Source organism: Mustela putorius, unplaced genomic scaffold (assembly GCF_011764305.1).
Source record: "Mustela putorius furo isolate JIRA1106 unplaced genomic scaffold, ASM1176430v1.1 tig00003834_pilon_pilon_pilon, whole genome shotgun sequence".
Lineage (NCBI taxonomy): Eukaryota > Metazoa > Chordata > Mammalia > Carnivora > Mustelidae > Mustela > Mustela putorius.
Window position 1 is genome coordinate 68,006,949 of NW_025421987.1, and position 23,962 is coordinate 68,030,910.

Consider the following 23,962-nt stretch of genomic DNA (forward strand, 5'->3'; position numbering starts at 1 on the left):
TGGGATAGTTTATATCAAACATACCTTAAACTGCAGCATATCATTTTTGTGATATTTCACCTCCACACGAAGAGTTGAGATGGGGTCAGAAGGTAGCTTTATTTGAGCTCTTGTAGGATTCAGCTGTAGGTCAGTTGTTATACCCATTGATGAATACTGAGTTGAACTGACCAAATAAGGGTTGTATTGTCTAGGAAAGTAACAATCAGGTGCTTGGGAGCTAAGAGGAACCTAAAAACAGAATACATGTTCATTGCCAGAAAATTATAAACAGTGTAATATTGAACTCTTTAAAAAAGGTAGACATATTTAATCACATGTTGCATAGCTTATCAATTTTATTATTTAACTACAAAGTAAAATTATAATCATAACACAAATATCTATTATGCAACCTAAAATATCGTACACTAAAATTTTATGTATAATATTTATATTTTGACTCTAAAGATAGACCAGTAGAGGAAAAGAATCGAATGTCATAGCTTTTCAAAAGAATATAGAATGATTCTATGGTCTTTGCAAAAATTAAGTATATAATGGGGTGCCTGGGTGGCCCAGTGGGTTAAAGCCTCTGCCTTCAGCTCAGGTCATGATCTCAGGTTCCTAGGATCGAGCTCCGCATTGGGCTCTCTGCTCAGTGGGGAGCCTGCTTCCCTCCTCTGCCTCTCTGCCTAGTTGTGATCTTTGTCTGCCAAATAAATAAATAAAATCTTTTTAAAAATTAAGTATATTACTCATAAATCTTGATTCCATGCTTATTCTTATTCTTCATACTGACTATTGCCTTTTGTATGTAAAATGGCTCTACAACAACCCTCAGAAGGGCCTGTACTTAAAGTTCTTTTCTTGGGGAGCCTAGGTGGCTGAGCAGGTTAAATCTCTGCCTTCATTCAGGTTGTGATCTCAGAGTCGTGGGAGGAATCCTGGGATCGAGTCTGGCATTGGGCTCTCTGCTCAGCAGAGAGCCTGCTTCCCCTCTCTCTTTGCCTGTCTCTTCGCCTACTTGTGATCTCTCTCTGTCAAATAAATAAATAAAATCTTAAAATAAATAAATAAAGTTCTTTTCTTTTACTTATAATGAAATTATATGATTCCTTATCTCATGACTGATCCTAATACTGGTCAATTACATCCTGACCAATATTTAAATAGTGACTATGGCCAAAGAGCAAAATGGATTGGTTTATATATAAGTGGAAGCTAATATCTAAAAAAATGAATGATAAATGGTGGCATTGAGGGCTAGTTTCCATTCCTTCCCCCATCTTTCTTATTTATTAAATTATTATATTGCTGGGAGAAGCAATGTGCTCATCTAACTTGTCCCAGTCTCTTTTGAGGAAGTTATATATGACCTCCAAATCCTCCTTAAAAGAAAAGGGTATAAGCTGATTAAAATAGGATGTCTTTCCACCTCCCACCTTTGGGGCTGGAATGAATACATAATGACAGAAGACATAATACAAACTGGAGGATAAAAAAGAAGCAGAGAAAGACAACTATCATATGATCTCCCTGATATGAGGAAGTGGTGATGCAACATGGAGGCTTAAGTGGGTAGAAGAAGAATAAATGAAACAAGATGGGATTGGGAGGGAGACAAACCATAAGTGACTCTTAATCTCACAAAACAAACTGAGGGTTGCCGGGGGGAGGGGGTTTGGGAGAAGGGGGTGGGATTATGGACATTGGGGAGGGTATGTGATTTGGTGAGTGCTGTGAAGTGTGTAAACCTGGTGATTCACAGACCTGTACCCCTGGGGATAAAAATATATGTTTATAAAAAATAAAAAATTAAAAAAAAAAAACAAAAAAAAAACAAACAAACAAAAAAAAAGAAATGGTAAACCTAAAACTTTGATGACATTGATAGGCCAGTATATCAGACATGAGCTTCTTTCTTGTAGGAGAAAAATAAACTGTGTCTTGTTTAACCAAATCATCACTCTGTTGAATGGATATCAAAACAACTGGCTAGAAATTACTCCTTATTGGAACTAATACACAGTCCATTAATATCAGAAGTTTTAATATCTTGAGACAATGCTTTTGAAAGACTGGCCTATCGGCAAAATACCTTAATATATTAAGCTAGTCGGCCATAGTCAATATCTAATATGAGTTCAACATATAGTGAAATGGGCACACTTTATTAAGTTAAGTAAAGCACACTATCTAAAGTGCTTGGAAAGCAACTTACACAACCATTTAGTCTGGCATTTAATAAACCATATCTTCAGAGAATTAATAAAATTAAAAATAAATTGTTCGGAGGCGCCTCCATGGCTCCCTGGGTTAAAGCCTCTGCCTTCGGCTTAGGTCATATTCCCAGGGTCCTGGGATGGAGCCCCACATTGGCCCTCTGCTCAGCAGGGAGCCTGCTTCCTTTTCCTCACTCTCTGCCTACTTGTGATCTCTATCTGTCAAATAAATAAATAAAATATGTAATCAGTCAATCAATCAATCAATTGTCGGGGCACTTGGGTGGCTCTGTGGGTTAAACCTCTGCCTTCAGCTCAGGTCATGATCTCAGAGTCCTGATATGGAGCCCTGCTCAGTGGGGAGCCTGCTTCCCCCTCTCTGCCTGCCATTCTGTCTACTTGTGATCTCTCACTCTCTGTCAAATAAATAAATAAATAAATAAAATCTTTAAAAGAAATAAATAAAATTAAAAAAATAAATAAATTGTCTGTCAAAGGCCTAATTTCAAATTCCAAATGTTTCTCTAGATGAATTTAGTTCTTACACTATAGAATTAAAATTGTAATACATAAGGTTACATTGAGATATTTATGTAAAAGCCATGCTATGAATTATAATAAAATTCTTAGTACCGTTTCCCATAAACAGCCACGTGCTTCACACTTTTCTTTAGTTGCAGGGTCTGCATCTGGATAACAAGTAAACCTTTCATTTACTGAGTAATTTTGATTCCATTGAACGGTAAAGTTCCTTCCAAGGTTAAAGTTGAGATTGTAAATTAGGAGATTCTGAAGACGAAGAAACATTAAAAAATATTTGTGAAAACTGGATGACTTAAAAGTACTTAACATTTATAAAATGCAACAACCACAGCAATTCTTCAAGTCAAATCATTGGTATTTTAATAGGATACTTAAAGAACAGATAAGAAAGGAGAAAATATGTCATGCCACTGAAATGGCTACAATTTCAAGACAAGAGAAGTATAAGAAATCATAGAATATCAATGAAAAGCATTATTGCTAAATCCAGACATGAGTTCTGATCTCAGTTCTGCCATTTAATGCTTATGCTTCTTTGGGACAATTGCCTATCCTTTATTATCTTCCATTTCCTCCACCTGTGAAATGGGGATGATTGTTTCTACTACAAGGGGTTGCTATACAGGAAGAATGACAAATGAAATTTAAAGCACTTAACACAATGCCTAGGGCAGATTAGGTGTGAAATAAATATTAGTTCCCTCAAGGGAGGGATAATAGTGACAGGTTTATATAGAAAAACCCCAAAGTCAGAAGAGGGAAATACCTATTTCTTCAATTCTGTCTCTAATTTGAGACACTGCTTACAATCTTTGAGGGACTAGTTAGGAGATAATATGGTATGATGCAAAACATGGCATGATGTGTGTGTGTGTGTGTGTGTGTGTGTGTGTGTGTATACACAATGTGTATATATATATATATGCACACACATATATATGTTCTAACATATAATGATTTTATATGTGTGTGCATATATATGCACACACATATATATGTTCTAACATATAATGATTTTTATTATTAGGATATTGCCAAAGTTAAGTTTGTTGTCTATATACCTTGAGAATACTATAGGCAAAATTTATCCCAGACTTCTATCTTCATTAGCTTATTTTTTGATATCAACTTACTTTCATACCTCTACATGCAGGACTGAAAATTCATATAAAGATTAGTCTAAGCATAGCATAATTAAGAAAGTGTGTCTATTAGAGTCTGTGTAAATCTTACATAAGCATAAATACAAACACAGAAATAAGTTAAAATTGCAAAAAACAAATAAAATTATTTTTGTTTTATACTCTTGTGGCAATCTCTGTTAGAGTCATAAAGTTCTCAATAAGCCTGCATTATTTAATTTATATTAATTAATTATTAAGCCTCAGGAATATACAAAATTATAGTATATTTACTAAATAAAAATAATTAGCCAATACATATTGTTATAAAAATTGTGAAGTGAAGAACTCTGGGCCAGAGGCTTAGGAATTAGGAAAAAAAAAAACCTCTAAAGGAATATTCTATATCTCAAGTAATTGAGAATTTATACTGATGTTACCAATTTAGGGTATATATAAATGGTGGGAAAAAAGTAAATAAAAATAATTTCAATGCTTTAAATTATTATGATCTATATTTTAAGTACAGTAGTTTATTACCCAAAGCAACAATTTAAGTGTTATATTTTATAGATAAGGAAACTGAGATAATAAATTAATTTGATATGTTTAAATGTACACATTGCAAGGCTGAAATTCAAGTCCTATCCTAAGACTCCTTTTCCCTCCATAGTACACATCTTGAGATTTTATTTTTCAGTAATCTCTATACCCAACATGGGGCTCAAACTTACAACCCTGAGACCAAGGATCCTACATGCTCTCCTTACTGAGGCAGCCAGATGCCTCTCGGGAACACATCTTAAAAGAGACAAAAATTATAATTGCCTTAGAAGCAAAGAGTGTAAACAAAATTTCAAAAAAAAAAAAAAAGACAAGATCTATCAAGGATAGTGATAGTTCTTGAAAGGAGAAGCGGAGGGAATGAGTGAAGAAAGGCATTATAAATAAATAAATATATATATATATATATATATATATCTTAAAGAGTATTAAACAAGAACTAAAGAATTTAGAACCTTTATTATATGTAACAGGTGAGTAAGTTCAAGTTCAGGGTAGGAAATGCCATAAAAATATTAATAAGATGTATATAAGTGATATCCAAGATAAAATGAAATAAAGAGAAGTAACAAAGAGTCCTTTTAATGTTGATATCTGAAATGGGAATTACCTAAAATAGAATATTAATAGCAAAAGGAGAAAAAAAAGAAGTAATATGAAGAAAAAATGTCACAAAACCAGAGACTGAATGGTTACATAATGTTAAATGTGAGAATATATGACAGGTAAAATATTTTAAAATTTTTAATTTACCTGGTCAGAAGCAGTGTAAGTAAAATTGTAGTGATCTTTTATTGGCTGATTATCTTCCACCACTGTAACTTGTGTAACAGAGTCTGTCAAACCAAGGATTTTTATAGTCTCAAAAGCTAAAGTGGTTCCTTCCTGGTATGATGAATGTGTGCATAAAATATCTAATTTGTTCTGAAAAGAAGTATATAATAGTATATATTAAGTAGAAGGTCAATGGATAAAACCTGAAATAATACAAGTATGAAACAAAGAACCAATCACTATCTCTCCATTCCCACCAGTTCTCCAAATCCAAGTAATATATATAATATACTCATTAACGACTCTTCATTTTTTTGTGTACATGTCATAAAATTTATTTTCAGAGATAACCTGAATTACCCATGATGCAACTCATATATATCTCTTCTCATTCTAGTATTAATGATGATGAGGAATAAGAGCTTTGGCAACAAAGAATATATGAAGAAATCCAACATCTACAAAAACTATTGCTATTAATTATTGAAATTTAGCCTTATGTATAGATTTTTCATCCTCACTCAAAATCCATAACAATTATTGTTGTGACTGATATAGATTTTCAAATATGTTGACATTATTTTCCTAGGTCCTGCTGCTTAAGCCAGACATACCCATTTAAGATGTTTGAAGATTTCTGTACATCAATTTCATCATCACAAACTTATCCATTACATTTAAATACGAAAATTTAAGATAACAATGTATTTATAATTTAACAACTTAAATTTTAAAATTTAACAATTTATTTAATTTCTTTCTGTTGAAATCTGAAGGTAAATGTAAGCATCCTTCCAAAATAAATCTATGATAAAGGCATAACACAGACATTAGCAAGATATATCAGCTGTGTGTGCAAAGAGAATACTTACATTAGAAACTGAAAAAGTATATAAAATGTAGTTGCCATTTTGTATGGTATCTAAAATGGGGGAAAATACAGAGTTATCAGATCAAAATATAATTCTTTATTGCTAATTTCTCTATTTTTATAGTTCTACAACTCTTAAGAAATTTAAAATAAAAGGTACTGTTAATGGGCGCCTGAGTGACTCAGTTGGTTAAGCATCCTGCTCTTGGCTTCAGCTCAGGTCATGATCTCGGGGGTCCTGAGATTGAGCCCTAGGTCAGGCTCTGTGCTCAGTGGGGAGTCCACTTCTCTCCTCCCTCTTCTTTTGCCTTTCCCCCTGCTTGCACATACTCGCATGTAGTCTCTCTCTCTTTCAAATAAATAAATAAATATTTTTTAAAAATTATTTTAAATTTTATTTATTTATTTATTTGATATAGATCACAGGTAGGCAGAGAGGCAAGAAGAGAGAGAAGGGGAAGCAGACTCCCTGCTGAGCAGATAGTGTGATGCAGGACTCGATTCCAAGACCCTGAGATCATGACCTGAGCCGAAGGCAGAGGCTTAACCCACTGAGTCACCCAGTCACCCCTTAAAAATTATTTTAAAAAGTATTGTTTATTAATGAAGCAAATTAAAAAGTTTATCTTTTCAAATTAAAGTCTTTAACACTTATATGCAAAATAATTTTAATAGTTTATTATCCCAGTAAGTAAAGGTAATGAATACATATGTGCCTAGTTTAATTTTTCAAAGATGGATTAAATATTCCTGGAAATTAAGAGAAAAAACCTTACAATAAAATGTACATAATTGTAAATTTATTATTGAAAGATATTTTATCTCTTTCTAGTAAACCATGTAACATTAAGTTTATCTTTGGAAGATATGGCTCATCACAATTTTTATTTTGCACCTTTAATTTTTTTCATTGTTTGAGGAAATAAGGTGAACCTGGAGATATGTTAAAGACCGAAATAAACTTTAAGGAGGAAAGTGGAAGAAGACAACGATTTTCTACACTATCTATGTAAGAGAACTTTTTATTAACATGTTTCTTTAATAGAGAAACTGAAGATTATGGCTAAAATAATTTGAAAGACAGTGAAAAAAGTAAAAGGAATATGAGAATTTATATGTATTTTCAACAATATTAATTTGCCTAAAATTTTAATCCTAATTAATGAAATAAAAATCATACCATGAATTGAAGGTCATTTTACTGTTCATTTGTTTTCTTACAGATTGATTGTTTAGAAAATTTTGATTTTAACTTTTCAAAGCACATAACTATGGAACTCCCATATTTGATAACTGATTAATCATATCTCCATATTTTTAAACAACTTCCTAGGTAAAAGTAAATTATCAATATGTATTTTTATATAGAAAGAAATATATTTGGTTATATTTATATAATTTGAAAAATAAGAATAACCTTAAAATCAAACCCCACATGCTATCAATGCAGGTATGATCTCAACAGCATTCTTTAATTGATGATCACAAATAATTTAACTCAGCAGGATCCAATCTTAAGGAACCTGTGTGGTAAATGTTTGGAACATATTCTCATGGAAAAGCTCACCCCAGTATGCTCAGGTTCTAAGGTATTTGAAACAGAGCAAGAAGGTTTGTGTTAGAGTAAAATGAGAAAAGGAAAGCAGTAGTGGATAAGTGTGTGTGTGCACACATACATGCAAAAATACAGATCACGGTGAGTGGTCTAGGTCCTGGTAAAGACTATGACTTCTAACTGAATAAAATGGAAAATAATTAGAAGGTTTCGAGCAGAAGTGTGGTGATTTGAATCATATTTTAAAAGGATTACTAAATGAAATAAGACAAAAGCAGAGAGGGAGACAAACAATAAGATAACTTAATGCCAGGAAACAAACTGAGGGTTGCTGAAGTGGATGGGTGGCTGTGTGATGGACACTGGGGACAGTATGTACTATGGTGAGTGTTGGGAACTGTGTAAGACTGATGAATCACAGACCAGTACCCAGTACCCCTGAAACAAATAATACATTATATAGTAATAAAAATAAATAAATTTTACAATAAATAAATAATAAAAGGATTACTGCACCTACTGGATTGTAAATAGAATGTAAAGGGGTTCAACAAGAACGGCAGACGGACCAGTCAAGGAGCTATTCTAAGTATTAAAATGAAAGATGGTAATGACAGTGATGGAACTGACAAGAGAATCCAGGTGAAGGTAGAACTAAGAGAAATTCCTAGGCTGTGAGAACAAATGGCCAACTAAAGTTTTTGGCATTTTGGAGAGATGAAATCAATTGACAAGGGAAGACTGTAGGTGAAGCAGATATATCATGGTGATCTATATTTTCATAAATAAGTTTTAAAAAACATGAATTTTTTAATAGTTTCCATATTTTCAAATTATTCGAGGGCACACCAATGCATAGACTATTTCTTGAAGTGAGGTTAGAAATACTTAGATGTTCCACACACATACAAAGACATATGGGATATTCTTTAGTACATCTGAGAAATATGAGCTAAAATATAAACTAACCTATATTTTTTGTACATACAAATACAAAACAAATACCTAAGAATCTTCTTTTTTTTATTTTTTTAAAGGTTTTATTTATTTATTTGACAGACAGAGATCACAAGTAGGCAGAGAAGCAGGCTTCCCGCCGAGCAGAGAGCCTGATGGGGGGCTCGATCCATCATGACCTGAGCCCAAGGCAGAGGCTTTAACCCACTGAGCCACCCAGGCGCTCCACCTAAGAATCTTCTATTAAAATAAAAACAGGATAAAAAAAAAAAAACCTTCTCTTTTGATGGCTGCATAGTATTCCATTGTGTATATATACCACATCTTCTTGATCCATTCATCTGTTGATGGACATCTATGTTCTTTCCATAGTTTGGCTATTGTGGACATTGCTGCTATAAGTGACTCTTAATCTCACAAAACAAACTGAGGGTTGTTGGGGGGAGGGGGTTTGGGAGAAGGGGGTGGTATTATGGACATTGGGGAGGGTATGTGTTTTGGTGAGTGCTGTGAAGTGTGTAAACCTGGTGATTCACAGACCTGTACCCCTGGGGATAAAAATATATGTTTATAAAAAATAAAAAATTATATATAAAAAAAGAAAAACCTAACAAATTTATGAGGGTAATTATAATTAACTAAATCTAAATGGATAAATTTAGTATGGCATAATTACATATTAGAAAAAATGGCTCATTTTTTATTCTCCTGGGTACGGAATCCTCAAATTTGGGGCTTATGAAATAAAATTAAATACACTATTAATTAAAGTATATAATAATTTAATTATTTTAACATTAATTAAACAAAATTTTAAATGCTAGGGGTTTTTTAACAGTAATAAAATTTTAGTTTTTAACTACTACAATCACTTAAGAGAGTTGAAAATATGATAAAATTTGCATATTTGTGAATTTATTAAATACTCTAATTAAAAATATCTAATAAAGATATCTATACATGTCAAAAACTTTTACAATGAACCAACAAAAATACTGTCTTTCAATGTTTATAATTTAAATAATGATTTTAATTTCACAAACTAACCTAATACCTTAAGGTAGATAAAAACAGGAATTAAAAAAGAAAACTTGTGACCTTTTTTTAAATAGATGCAATCTTATATCAGTAAAAAGGCAAATTGTCCCAACATCAAAATGAACCTTTTAAAAGTCTATCACATTGAAACTTACTTTTCGTTTCTCCATCATCCCAGAAAAAATCTCCTTTTGCTGTATTATCTTCATCTAATGCAACTATAAGTCCTAGAGGGTTCTTTCGGCTGTTAAATAAGTTTGGGTATATATGTAATTCAAAATAAATTTATAATAATAAAATATCTTACAAATAAGTCAATTTCAACCCAGCAGATCTGTAGATGTTCTGCATTCATGTGAAAATATTGATATCCATTAAATTCATGTCTGTATTTATTATTTTTCCATGAGAGAAATAATTTATATACTTATAAAATAAATGAAAGAAATAAATTTAATAAATATAATGTGGAACTTCTTGGAGGCAAGATACCAACAAAATTTAAACAGTATAATGATCCTTCAAACAAGAAAAATTAAATATACTTTATGAATGCAGAATACATTTAACATATATTTGCACATTTCAATTAACTCTACCTTGCAATTTATCAAGGCTACATCTTATATACATAATAAAGAAAGGTACAATATAAACACATTTTACTGCTTAGTAGAATATTTATTAACCTTACAGATGAGGCTAATTCTATTATGAGAAATGAAACATGATGAATACAATTTTATTTCTCTGTCCCTGTAGGTTTTAGAAAGAGCCTGAGGCAGATATATAGAATATATTCTCTCTATATAGAATACATTCTATATAGAGCAGTTGAGTCCAGCAACTTCTCTATATAGAATATATTCCATTTTGCCTGCTCACCAAAGTATATGCTTCTCTGGTTCAATACAGCTCTAGAATATAACTAATTTTTTGGAGAACGCAGTCACGGAACAGTTACAGTCTGAAAATAAGCAAAGAAAATAATGAAGATACTAGCACACATTCATTCACTCATGTATTTGTTCCTTCAATACATATTTAGTGAAAATAGAGAGCATATCATGGGCCGGACATTTACTATTGGCCTGGGGAGTACAGCAGGCAAAAGCCAAGTCTCTCCTTTAATGGAGTTTATAAAGGGAGAGGACACATTACATACACAATAAAGTATACAATATAATTCCAGATATTCTTAATGTTACAAAGAAAACACAGCAGGATAAGAAATAGAATGCAACCATCCCTTGGGGGTGTTAACAGAATATGGGGGAATTTGTGCATTCAGTATAACCCCTTCTGTGCTCTTGTACCTAGAATGAATGCTGCAAGATGGAGCACAAGAATTTTCAAGTTTCTTCTTTTCTCCTAAATATTTCTGCAAGTTATTCCTACTGAACAATTTAGTTTCTGTCTCATTCTTTCCCTAAACAGAAATATCCACTTCATTTATCATTTAAAGTAAAACATTTTAGCAGAAAGAAAAACATTGTGACATTTATGTATTGATAATCCAAGTATATAACTGACACTATCAACAATTATGTAACTTACTTTACTTTTGCAAATTTTTATTAAGAATGAGAAACTAACTTTAATTATACATATCCTATAGAGAATATCAGCACTTCTTTGGCATACAAAAAATTATGATCTAATTACTTTCATTTTTTAAATAAAAGAATTTGTAGTAATGCTATATAATTTGAATCTTTTTATACATGATTATATTTAAGAATCCCCTTCATACATCAAATATCTTTTGGTGAAAGAACTAAACAGTAATATTTGATTCTCAATAAAATATTAATTAAAACTTGAATTATATTTCAGATTTCAGTTAATGATTTTTCATTTTACCTTGCAGTTGTAGTTACAGCAGGTTGTTGAATGGGGATAATATAACCTCCTCTAAGATGTAATCCTATTTTGTCTCCTGGAAGGTACATATTAACTTGTTGTTTTCTCCATGGCCTCTTTGTACCCTAATATTTGGAAGTTAAAAAGATTTTTTAATATTAGTGAAGACATTAATTCCATTTCACAAGAATTCAATTTTACACATAGAAATAATTTTTACTGTGAGAAATTTATGTCATCTAAATGAATATTTATATACTCTTTTCTAGCTTTGAAAAAATCCTTATTTTTCAGTTTACTGAACAAAGCAGGAGAAAAATAGATTCACTTTTTCAAAAAAATTAAAAATCAATTTAGACAAATCAACTTCCCCTTTACAATAATTAACATTCTTAATAAGTACTGTTTTTATTCTTTGTTTTGGTTTAAAATTAAGTGTATCTTTAAAAAGCTTTTAAAGATTTTATTTATTTATTTGACAGATCACAAGTAGTCAAAGAGGCAGGTGGAGAGAGAGAGGAGGAAGCAGGCTCCCTGCTGAGCAGAGAGCCGGATCTGGAGCTCAATGTGGAGCTGGATCCCAGGACCTTGGGATCATGACCCGGGCTGAAGGCAGAGGCTTTAACCCACTGAGCCACCCAGGCACCCATTTAAAAAGCTTTTAAAAATCATTCAGGGCATTTGGGTGGCTCAGAGGGTTAAGCATCTGCCTCTGGCTCAGGTTATGATCTCAGGGTCCCAGAATCAAGGCCCGAGTTGGCATCCCTGCTCAGCTGGGGGTCTACTTCTCCCTCTCCCTCTGCCTCTCTCCCTACTCCTGCTCTCTCTCTCTCCCTCATTTTCTCTCTCTAATAAATAAATAAAATATTTTTAAAAATATTTTATATTTTAATTTAATTTTATTCAAATTTAATTTAAATTTTAAATTTAAAAATGTTTTTTAAAATATTTTATTTATTTGTTTGACAAAGAGAAACACAGCAAGAGAGGGAATACAAGCAGGGAGAGTGGGATAAGGAGAAGCAGACTTTCTATGGAGCTAGGAGCTGGATGTGGGCTTGATCCCAGGATTCTGGGATCATGACCTGTACTGAAGGCAGATGCTTAATGACTGATCCAGGTGCCAAAATAAAATATTTTTTAAAAAGAAAAATAAAATAAAATAAAAATCATTGTTTCTATAAAAATATAAGTGATATGCAAAATAATGCCTTTCAAAATAAATACTTCTCAAAGGTCTTAATCAATTAAAAAATATGTTGCATATGAATATTAAAATGTTGCCTTTTCAAGGTTGAAATGAAAATCTTTCCCAAACATTTGAATGTGCCATATATAAAAAAAAAAAAAATTGGTTACCATTAGCTCAATACTCAATTATTCTGCCAAAAAGATAAATATATAAAGTAGGAAAAACATCAAAATAAGTCACTACTCCTTCCTAAAATCACTCTTGAGTCTAATTTCCACAATTTAAAAATGAATAATATAACTCTTTTTACTAAAGAATGTAATTTTATATTAATCACATGCAAGAAACATATACTTGCTCATATGAAACAAAACATGTATACCTGCACAAATTTTGCAGATTATTCAAATTGGAATTATTCTTTTTTTTATAATGATAACAAAAATGCTAAAAACAGATATGCTATTTGTTGGGAATTAAGTTTCCACATAGAGATGTGTGACAGTATAATACTAAGGTTACTTACAGTTTCATAATCAAACCAAGTAGCATTAGGGATGTATGCACTCACTGTATCTGCTCCCTAAAATAAAGCAGGATAATTTATACACTTTTTATTTCTTTAATACTTATCAGAAAAGTCTCATATCAAATAGTAAGTTGGGTTTTAACAGTTAAGAAAAAAGCTTCCTTTGTACTCTTCCACTACAGTATTTCCTATAAATAATAATCAGGTTATTTTACTAGTTTTATATAATAATATAAATCACATCAAAAGTGAAGTTGAAATTAATTTAAGTAGCAAATAAAAAAAAGCATTTGTATTGTTATAATCTACATGGTAATTGCAAATGTGTACACATTCATTTCTGTATATTTCCATGGGCTTTAGAGACTTCTAAATAATAGGTAAAACCCAAAAGTCTCACTCTACTATATTTTTAGTGCTTAATATTTAATATTTTCATATGATCATCTGGCTTTCCAGTTCCTCTTTATTTACAATTTAACAAAACTTCAATGTCTATTGACATATGTCTATGTCTAATAAAATGAGAATTCATTGTTATTACTACAAGATTGATTTTGGCTCCACAAATAAAGCTTTCTTTTTTAGAAGAATATTAATTTTACATACTTTTCTTCTCTGCAGTTACATATTATATATTTGAAAAACATATATCTACTTAACATTTTTATAATTTTTCAGAATTTCTTCTTCATTTTAGAATTCAACATTTATCAGTTTGAAACAGTCAGGTAGAGTAACATTTATTACTAAGTCTTTTTTTATAATTTTGTGTGAATTTGGTTACAAGGTATCCTTTAAAAGCAATAAATTAATTAAAATTGTAAAACCTACCTCTTTCAAGACGGGAGTAATAAGTAATGCGGGACCCCATAAGAACTGAGTGTCCTCACTCCAGGTATTCATATCCTCATAAAACCTAAAATGACAATTTGCTTTGTAACGACAATTTGCAATATAAAGATAAAAATAAGTTTACCCAAATTCTCTGTTTGGTTTATCATTTCAGTTTTTTCATCGGAATGATTATTATTTTTAATTTTACTTGTTTCACATCTCAATTTGAATCTATGGTTCTTATATCCTTATAGTTCATCTGACACTCAAGAAAAAAGAAAGGAAGGAAGGAAGGGAGAGAGAGAAAAAAGGAGGGAAAGGGGGAGGAAATTAGTTCAACTGGGCTCAAAAAAATTTATCAGAGATGATAAGGTTACTTATTATTCATAATAAAGTAAGTATTCTGTTTAATACAATTTCTCTAAGATAAATTTGTAAAGTACCAGAAATCTTTCATATTCTACTTTCTTCCCTTTAAATTTTTCATTATAAATTCCTGTTTTAACCTGATTTGAAAGGGTCTTCAGTCATTTCTTGGGGAAAGGTCCTGCTTTGCTCAAGATATACAAAGGCAGACATAATTAATTGCTCTGTTACAATACCATACTCTTGATCTACAGCTAGATGATTTTGACAATACATATGTAACATGTCTTCAATAACTGCCGTGTTTAATCTTACTAGTATAATTTCCCTAATACAGCCTATGTTCTATTCAATTCCCACATTTCTAGTTCAATCTTGTCCAATCATTAAATTAATTAGATTTATTTACTGCTATCATTCCATAGTTCACCAAATGCTTTACATAAATCATTTGACATCATAATTACTCTCCATTAATTTTTCAATATATATATATCTGAAAATAGTTTGAAAAATTAAAATTCTTTTTTTTTTTAAGATTTTATTTATTTATTTGACAGAGAGAAATCACAAGTAGTCGGAGAGGCAGGCAGAGAGAGAGAGAGGGACGCAGGCTCCCCGCTGAGCAGAGAGCCCGATGCGGGACTTGATCCCAGGACCCTGAGATCATGACCTGAGCCGAAGGCAGCGGCTTAACCCACTGAGCCACCCAGGCACCCCGAAAAATTAAAATTCTTCAGTATGGTACTCACTCATGAAGAACTGGCCTTGCTACAGTTTCTCCAAACATATGGGCTTTGTAAAACAGAGTATAGAGGAAAGGTAATAATGTATAGCGAATATTCAAATAATGCTTTGATGAATTAACCAAAAGAGAATTCTGCCCAAAAAATGCTGGATCCTGATGCTATGGAATAAAAAGATACATTGAAATAAAAAAGCTAAAATAATGAATGAAAATTGAAGGAGATGCATTTAATCTATTTGTAAAGCAAATCACATATTTTAGCTTGTTTATAAAAATCTGAAATTGTTACACTTTCTTCACCAAAGTATATAAATATTTTTATTTTTTATGTTTTCATTTAGATATATGTTTTAATTAAACTATTTTATACTAGACATTTTTCTTTTACATTTTACATTTTTCATTTAATATAGTTACATATAGTTAGAGATGAAAATATATTTTAACAAAGAATTTTTTACCTATATTACTTGTGGTAGATTGAATTATTGCCTCCAATATTCATGTTCCCTTGTACACACAACCTTCACTGTGTAATTCTGCAGTTGCTACCACTAAAGGTGGAGTGTACTTCCCCACCTCTTAACTTTGTGCTCAAGTGAGTGATAGACTCTGGGCAGGGAAATCTTAGTACATGTGACACATTCATGGAAAGGCTTAAAATGTGATTGCCTGAGGACTTGCTGCCTTGTGCCCTGTTGTTGCCATTAGAAGAAAAATCCCAGATACATAGTGTACTGGCCCAGAGATACAGGGAACATGCTGCCTGGCCAGCATGGAGGCTTGTAACTTGAGGGACAGCCTTCCTGCTGAGCCCAAGCTGGATCAGTGGATCTCCCACAATGGGTAGCAAAATTAACTAAAGGTACCATCTACTGCCTCCCTGGATTCATCATCATTTTATCCTGAAGATATTTCCCTTCGGTTGCCCATAGCTAATCAAGGAGCATGGTGGGGGTATTATTCAGGCCCATTCCTGAAATATACAGGACATTTCCAATGCTCAACTTTGCCTTGAGGACTCACCACCGCTGAGTGAAAACCCTTAGAATTGGGCTGCAGTATGTTACTCTCCCTAAAAACCCCCCTTCCTTGCCTTCAGCTTCACCAGATCCAGATTATGATATGAAGGCTTGCTTCATTTTTTCCTGCTCCCTCCCCTTTATCCTTTCACAAGTATTTCACCAATAAATCTCTAACATATTTGTCTTGACATCTGCTTTTGGGAGACAGAAATGAACACACAGTGTAATCTAATTCATATCAGCATCTTCCATGAGCACAAATTTCTTGAAAGCATCATTCAGGTGGATTAGGAAATGACTAATCCCCAATTTATACCTTTTACTACTGTTCTGTCATGCTTCCTTCCAGGCAGAGCTCTGCCCATTGTTTCATCAAAACTCTTCTCAAACAGAATTAATGGCTTTATATGTAACCAGTGTGTGAACAGTGAATAATATCTCAACCAACATGCACTTAATTGATTTAATGGTTTCACCTAATTTTCTCATTTCCTCTGAGAAATATGTCTCTGAGAGCCCAGAACATGCCGAATTCATAGGGGTATTAGAACCGCTCAGAATGTCCTTATACTTCTGCTCCCACTAGTTCAGATACATGTTAGTTTAATTTTTCCCAACCTATCTGTTCAGTTTTACTTATTAGACGAAGATTCTGGACTCAAACTACTTTTTAAATCTCTTGAATTTCTTGTGTCTCTTTAACAGAACAAAAGCTGGAAATCCTTAATATTACGTTATATTTTTTATGAAAGTTACTTGGAACTTACATTGTTAGAATCCGGACTCAAAAAGTTTTGGCTTAATTTTAATATTAAATTATTTTAAAGTGATGTAGCACACATGTATATGCTTTAGGCTTAAACAAAATATTTATGGTGCGACCTCATTACCTTTCATGATTTCCTTATTTCACCATTTTTTAATACATAAAATATACGCCTTGAGAAGAGGACTTCTAACTCTTCTTTATGCTGCAAACTTTCAGACTATATCTTCTATGGATATAAATTTAAGTACATTGTTAAAACTAGAATTAGGTCTTATTTAAAAACATGGAGAACAAGAAGCATTTACCTCATATATATCACCATTATGGTTCCTGGAAAATGGATAAAATGCCCCCAGTTGCATCCACCTTCTGCAAAGCTCTTCTGTGGTATTAGCCACAAACCCACAGATGTCCGCTCCAACCTAAGTAACAAATATATCTATTATTCATAGTGTAAAGAGACTCAGATTTGCCCAGAGCATCAAATTTTATGCCTCAACAGATTAATTTACATTATTTAGGAATCTTTTTGTTTGACTATCTTCATGTATTCTTCCTTAACATAGTTTTATATTTTCCATTTTTGCTATGGAATTATTTTACACTTTTTTTATATTATTTTACACTTTTTTTCATTGCCTCTTTATACATTGTTAGTCTTATGTATTTACTTTCTTCATTTGATCTAATCATTGTTAACTCAATATACAATGTGAAATTATATTATTAAAATGTGTTATTTCTTAATCGAAAACCCACCCCCATGATTTTATTTTTTCTTTTATAATATATTACTATAATAGTAAAAGAGTAAAAAATGTTGCCTAACATGTAGTCATATAAAATTTCATTCCTCTTCCTTCAGGAACCCTCCAAAAAAAACTACTATTCTTAATTTGGTATGTTTATATTCATTTACATTTTTACAAACATTTCGTTTTTTTCTAAATAGTATATAAGTACCCATAAACAATATATAGTATCATATTATATATTTATTAACTTTATGTAAATGGCATATTTGAATGACACAGCATTTCATTTTTTTCTCAAAACATTATTTTTATGAGATTCACTTGTGTTAAATGTAAACATTTAGTTCTAATTCTCTATAATATAGGATCTCATAACTATGAAAAATGCTCCTGTTAAGTTTTATATATAGGTTTCTTTATGAATATTAAAAAAAACTTAACTATTCTTCTATGGTATTATATATATATAAATATTTTCAAGATTATTTTATTGGCTTATTGTAAATACACATTGTTTAATCAAAACTGGTTGTAACCATTTGTAAACACAATGAAAAATTCCATTATTCCGTTTCTTCCCAATTACTGTTATTTTCAGACTTTAAAAAATATTTTTTCACCAAAGTTTTACTTGCATTTCTCTGATTTTTATGGAAGTTGAGAACTTTTTCATATTTTTACTGAGTCCATATGGGTTTCTCTTCCTACAGAATTACCTATTTATATCCTTTCCTAATTTTCTATTGTTTTTACCTTCTACAGATTTCTAGTAGGTATTTTAAAAAAGTATTATTTATTTAATGTCTATTTAAAATAACTTTATAAAAGATTTTATTTATTTATTTGACAGACAGAGATCACAAGTAGGCAGCGAGCCGGGCTGGGGGGAGACAGGCTTCCTGCTGAGCAAAGACCCTGATGCCTGATGCGTGGCTCTATCCCAGGACCCTGGGATCATGACTTGAGCTGAAGGCAGAAGCTCTAAACCACTCAGCCACCCAGGTGACCCCCAAAATAGTCTTTTAATGAACAATTTTTTTTTCACTTTGTTGTAGTCAAATTTATGTTTCTTTTTTATTTATTTATTTATTTATTTATTTATGCATGTTTAATTTTTTATTTTTTATAAACATATATTTTTATCCCCAGGGGTACAAGTCTGTGATCAGGTTTTTAAGAAGCAATACCCTCCCCAATGTCCCCTAACCTAACCCCCTTATTTGTGCCTTCATCTGTTTAAGAAAGAATTATTCAGAATTATTTTTTCTTCTAATATATCTAAGGTTTACTTTCCACACATAAGTCTTTAATCCATCTGAGACTGATTTTTGTGTAAGGTATGAGGCATGGACTCATTTCTTTTTAAATGGATAATCAATTTTTCATATGAATATTTGATACATCCTCAATAATCTATAGTGATAGTGCTATCAGTGATTGTATTTCATTAATGCATGGGCCTGTATCTTATTTTGCCATATTATTCTATTTGAATATACAGAGACAAATATTGTGTTTATTACTACTTTATCGGACAGGGTAAATCCTTATGCTCTTTTCTACTTGCATTGTCTTCCAAATGAAGTTTAAGTAATCTTTGATGCTCCCCAAATTCACTTTATAGTTTAAACTGGAATATCACTAAACCTGGATATAATTTGGGGAGAATGTGTATTTGTAATATGCTAAGTCTTATTATCTATGAACATGACATATATTTATTTAGTTAATTAAAATTTCTTTAAAAAAATCTTACATTTAGTTTTAATATTTACTCCTGGATATTTTATATTAATTACTTGCTATAATAAATAACACCTTATCTTAAAATACATTATAAGATTGCTTATTTTTTTCTTCTTTTTCAGACAAAACTACTGAAAATGCTCTATTTTATTCAAATTTTCAAAATCGCCTTTGTAATTTCATTTTGTTAATTTTTCTCTAGAAACTTTGTTTTCATTGCCTTAATCTCTTGTCTTATTTTAATTGCCTATTTCTTTCTTTAGGTTTATTCTGTTTTTCTTTTTTCCATGTTCTTAATTAATTCACTTTACTCATTAATATTCAGCATATCTTTGTTTTTAATCTAAGCAGATATCCCACATTTTTGATATGAAGCATAATTGTGAGCATTCAATTCTAAGGATTTTCCCCCCCTCCATTTCCATTCAGTTTATTTTTTGACTCACAAATCATTTGATAATGTGTTTTTTAATTTCCAAAGTCAAGAGTCTGTATGTGGGGGGGGGTGTGGGTGTGTGAAGTTTTTGTTGTGGTTTTTATTTGGTTGGTTTTTGGTTTTCCTTTTGTTTTGTGTATACGAAAGAAAGAATAAGTGATCATTGTAATTTCCTGACACATTTTAAATTATTTCTTTTTATGTAGTGGCCTTCTTTGGTGTTGAATATCAACATGGCATACTTTTTTTGCTTGATTTAGAAATATCAGATTTTTTATATTTAGAGTTGCCTAGCATACATTTTTTCTCTTCTTAAAATCTTGAGACTTCCTCTTTATTTTTTTATCTTTTATTTTATTTTACTATCTTTTAAATAGAGGAAATAGCTTTATTGTTTTTTAACGTAAACTGACAATCTAGTATTTTAAATATATTTAGACATTTGACATTTACTTTTTTTACTAATGTATTTGGATTTTTCCCTACCATCTTATCTGGTACATTATATATTTGGAAGCTTTTTCCTATGCTCTGTTTATATTGATATTTCTTATATGTATTTTTTTGATTTACTTGAAATTTATTTATTCTGTTTTCTCATTTTAATGGCTTAAATATTATAGACATTTTCTTATAATTCTAATTTTTTCGTATAAATTCTAATTTTTTTTTATTTTTCTTATAAATTCTAATTTTTTCTACTTTCTAATTCTAATTTTTCTTATAAATTCCCTAAGAATAAGGATTGAACTTTTCCTGCAATATACCTTAGCCATTATATTGAAAATCATTAAGACAATAATATTACAAAAGTAAGAGTAATTCATATATTTTATAAATAACACTGTAAGAAATTCCTTACCAATGGTATTCCAAACAGGTTGAACTCCAGCATTCCTGCAATAGACCATTTCATTTGTTCCCATGAAGCAGTATTATCTCCTAACCAATGTGCAGCATAACGTCCAGATCCAGCAAAAGTTGACCGGGTGAGAATAAAGCTTCTCTTATTGGGTAAAAACTTTTTCTATGGCTCTAAAAATAAAAGTAAATTAATAAGATTTATTTTTATATAAAAATAAATATTTTATCAATCTTCCGTACCAATTTTTATTTATCTGTCAATATTTATTTGTGTAAATATTGCAATCAAACAGAGAAAGGAAATCTATTAGAAGTGGTTCAGACTTTGGTTTTCTTTATCAAATTAAATGATCATGTTTTTTGTATCAATTCAACCTTTGTTTTTTAACATATATGGTCTATACTCATTGAAATCCCTCTATAACATCAGATTTCATAAACTGAATTTGAACTCTGTATGACTTTTTGTGGCACAGTAATGTTGATGCTTTATTAATATCTGTATTTTCAAATAATAGCATGTGATGTTGGGATAACAGTTACATATTTGAGAGGCATTTTAGTTTGTTTCCTGAAGCTTACCATCCACAACCACTAGTATTATTCATCTCACCTCTACTGGTATTGAAGTATTAATGATAATTTTTCCATTAATGGGAAATATTCAAGAAAAGTACAAGTGTTTGATTTAGTAGATAAGATTATCCAGACTACCTTAGTAAAAATATAATATTATCTTAAAGTGGCTATTCTATATTATTATCTTTACAATATTGAACTATAGTATTGCTTTTTGTTTCTAGAATTTATATATTTATACACTTCAAGATGTAATTATCTAGTGAGTTTAAAAGTAAAGTAAACACTCTGAAGACAGTGTATAAAAGTGTATAATAACATGGCATGTTTTGGATTAGACAAATGTAGGTTTGAATTAAAATTGATCATGTTTACTTAATTATGAGAAAATTTAAAATGTATTGAGACCAGGATCTGGGTTTTATTGGAAATTGCATTACAGATCTTTATATAATGCTTGGAAAATCATAGGTAATCAAGTTATGATTGTCCCCTTTCTTTTTTTTTAAACTTGTTTCTTTTTTATATATAAGTGACACACTGCCTTAGAAAAATTACTTTGGTAGATACTACATATAAAACTACATTTTAATTGAAACCTTTGATTTTGAAAAATAAAGACTTATTTAGAAACACCTCTCTCCTATGCCAATTGTGAAGTTCATGCTTAGAACACCATTATATTCAGAGATAATGAACTGAGTCAAAACTTGAAACATAATTTAAATCTATGAATTAAAAAAGAATCACAGTTAAACACATACATCACATAGTTCTTGATTAACTAAGATCCACATTCATGAAGATTAGTAAGAGTACTGGTGTTTTTAATGCCCTATTTTTTTTTTTACCATGAAAATACTATCCTTCTTTGTTTTCTTATTCTCATTATTTTCCAACTATTTAGGAAATTATAACATATATTTCTACACATTAAATATGAAAGAGGTTTCTGAATGAAATTGCACCTACTTCTCTGTGGCAATAGCCATGCTGTACCCATAGAGGCTGTGAACATCATAATGCTTCCCCCAGTATTGCACAGTGTCCATGCAAATTGTTTTGGAATACAGGAGTTTGTCAAGAATATCTTAGAAAAAATATATAAGAAATTATTTTAAGACACATTTTGCCATTGTGAACTTCATAATCCTTAAATTATGTGCTATGTAAGATGAAATTTAGTTTGAAAAAAAAAAAAAAAATGAAAGACAATTGAAGATAAGTTCTAATTAGGTCTCCACCCTCTATTCCTGTTGATTAACTGTAAGGTTTGCACTTACACTAACAAATATTCAGCTGCCAAATTATAGTACTAAATAAACCCATAGAAAAAATACATTTAAATATATAGATATATGCAAACCCATTTGTATTATACATTATATAAATATACACACACTTTAAAGCTTTATAGCTTAGTTCATTTAAATAAAATTTAACTTATACACATAAATATCTTTCACAATTACAAACCATGTAAATATCTGTTTTTCAGAAAAGTTTTTATTGTGCTTTCATTTGCAAGCATATGTGATACTTCCATAATTATTGTCATCTTTCTTCCAATGTACTTACTGCTAGTGCCCTAAGAGCAAATCCCTTCCTTTGGTTAAATTTTTTTAACTTATTTTTAATGGTGAAAAACCCATTTTTTAGAATATGTGAGATGTAACTATTCACATTAGGTTCTTTCTAAAAACTGCATAGACTTACAACATAGTGCCCACAGAAAGAATCTGATCACTTATATTGTAATTTCAAACAAATTTCATTTCCTTTCATTAATTATTTAATCATGGGCAGTTTATCAGTGATAAACAAAGTCAATATGCTATACCAAAATGTAAAATCATACTCCTTTTCTTAAGTATAAAAATTCAGGTCCAAAAGTAAAACAAAATAAAAAACAAAAAGACATTGATTTCAGGGTCTCAAGATTGTATCAAAATTTGTGATTTAGAAATATATGCTAAGATTTACCAGTCAACAAGGAAAATTATTCTCAGCTAATGGTAAATAAATAACTAAATAAAATTTACCAGGAGTAAAAGGTGGATAATTTAGTTTGTTGCTTTCACATCCATTCTTTGAACCTTGAATAAAGCTGGAAACTTCATTCATGTCCTGAATGGATATAATACGAACAACAGACTTTAAGTAATAACAGAAGTATCTTAGATGGGATTCAGGGGTTGTATACAACCAAAATGTTTTTCATTTACCTAGTTTTAATTTTACATATAAAACAATAATTGTAAGTATTAAGCAACTGTTTTCTCTAAATAGCTATATCAGTCTTCTCACTGAGTCCACCATTGTCCATCTTTCTAGCACATTCATTTATTCAACATGGTTTGCTCACCTCAGTGGACATTTATCTAATTTCTATGATGTGCTTTGCTGACTACTACGCACAGCACATTTTGCATACTCCTCAATTCCTACACTCTCAGAAGAGAATGAAAGTAAAACAAGGCAATAGCATTTTAGTATTCTAATGAAAATAGTTACAACCTTAATGAATCTCAATGAACCCTAAGGCAGCTGGACCACATTATAAGAACCAGTAACCTAAACATCTCCTGGAGGCCAAGTGTGTTCACAGATTTTTTTTTTTTTTTTT

The 23,962-nt window shown here is 30.9% G+C and overlaps 1 protein-coding gene across 1 annotated transcript in view; it reads right to left on the reverse strand.

Moving 5' to 3' along the window:
- Positions 1–23,962, reverse strand: part of SI (sucrase-isomaltase) — a 99,286-nt gene that overhangs the window by 49,227 nt on the left and 26,097 nt on the right. Inside the window, 14 exon segments of the mRNA XM_004774414.2 lie at positions 25–231; positions 2,838–2,993; positions 5,186–5,356; positions 6,079–6,128; positions 9,783–9,871; positions 11,491–11,615; positions 13,209–13,265; positions 14,046–14,130; positions 15,167–15,321; positions 17,262–17,378; positions 20,756–20,908; positions 20,910–20,928; positions 22,309–22,426; positions 23,379–23,463. Coding sequence (XP_004774471.2) covers positions 25–231; positions 2,838–2,993; positions 5,186–5,356; positions 6,079–6,128; positions 9,783–9,871; positions 11,491–11,615; positions 13,209–13,265; positions 14,046–14,130; positions 15,167–15,321; positions 17,262–17,378; positions 20,756–20,908; positions 20,910–20,928; positions 22,309–22,426; positions 23,379–23,463 — 1,587 coding nt within the window.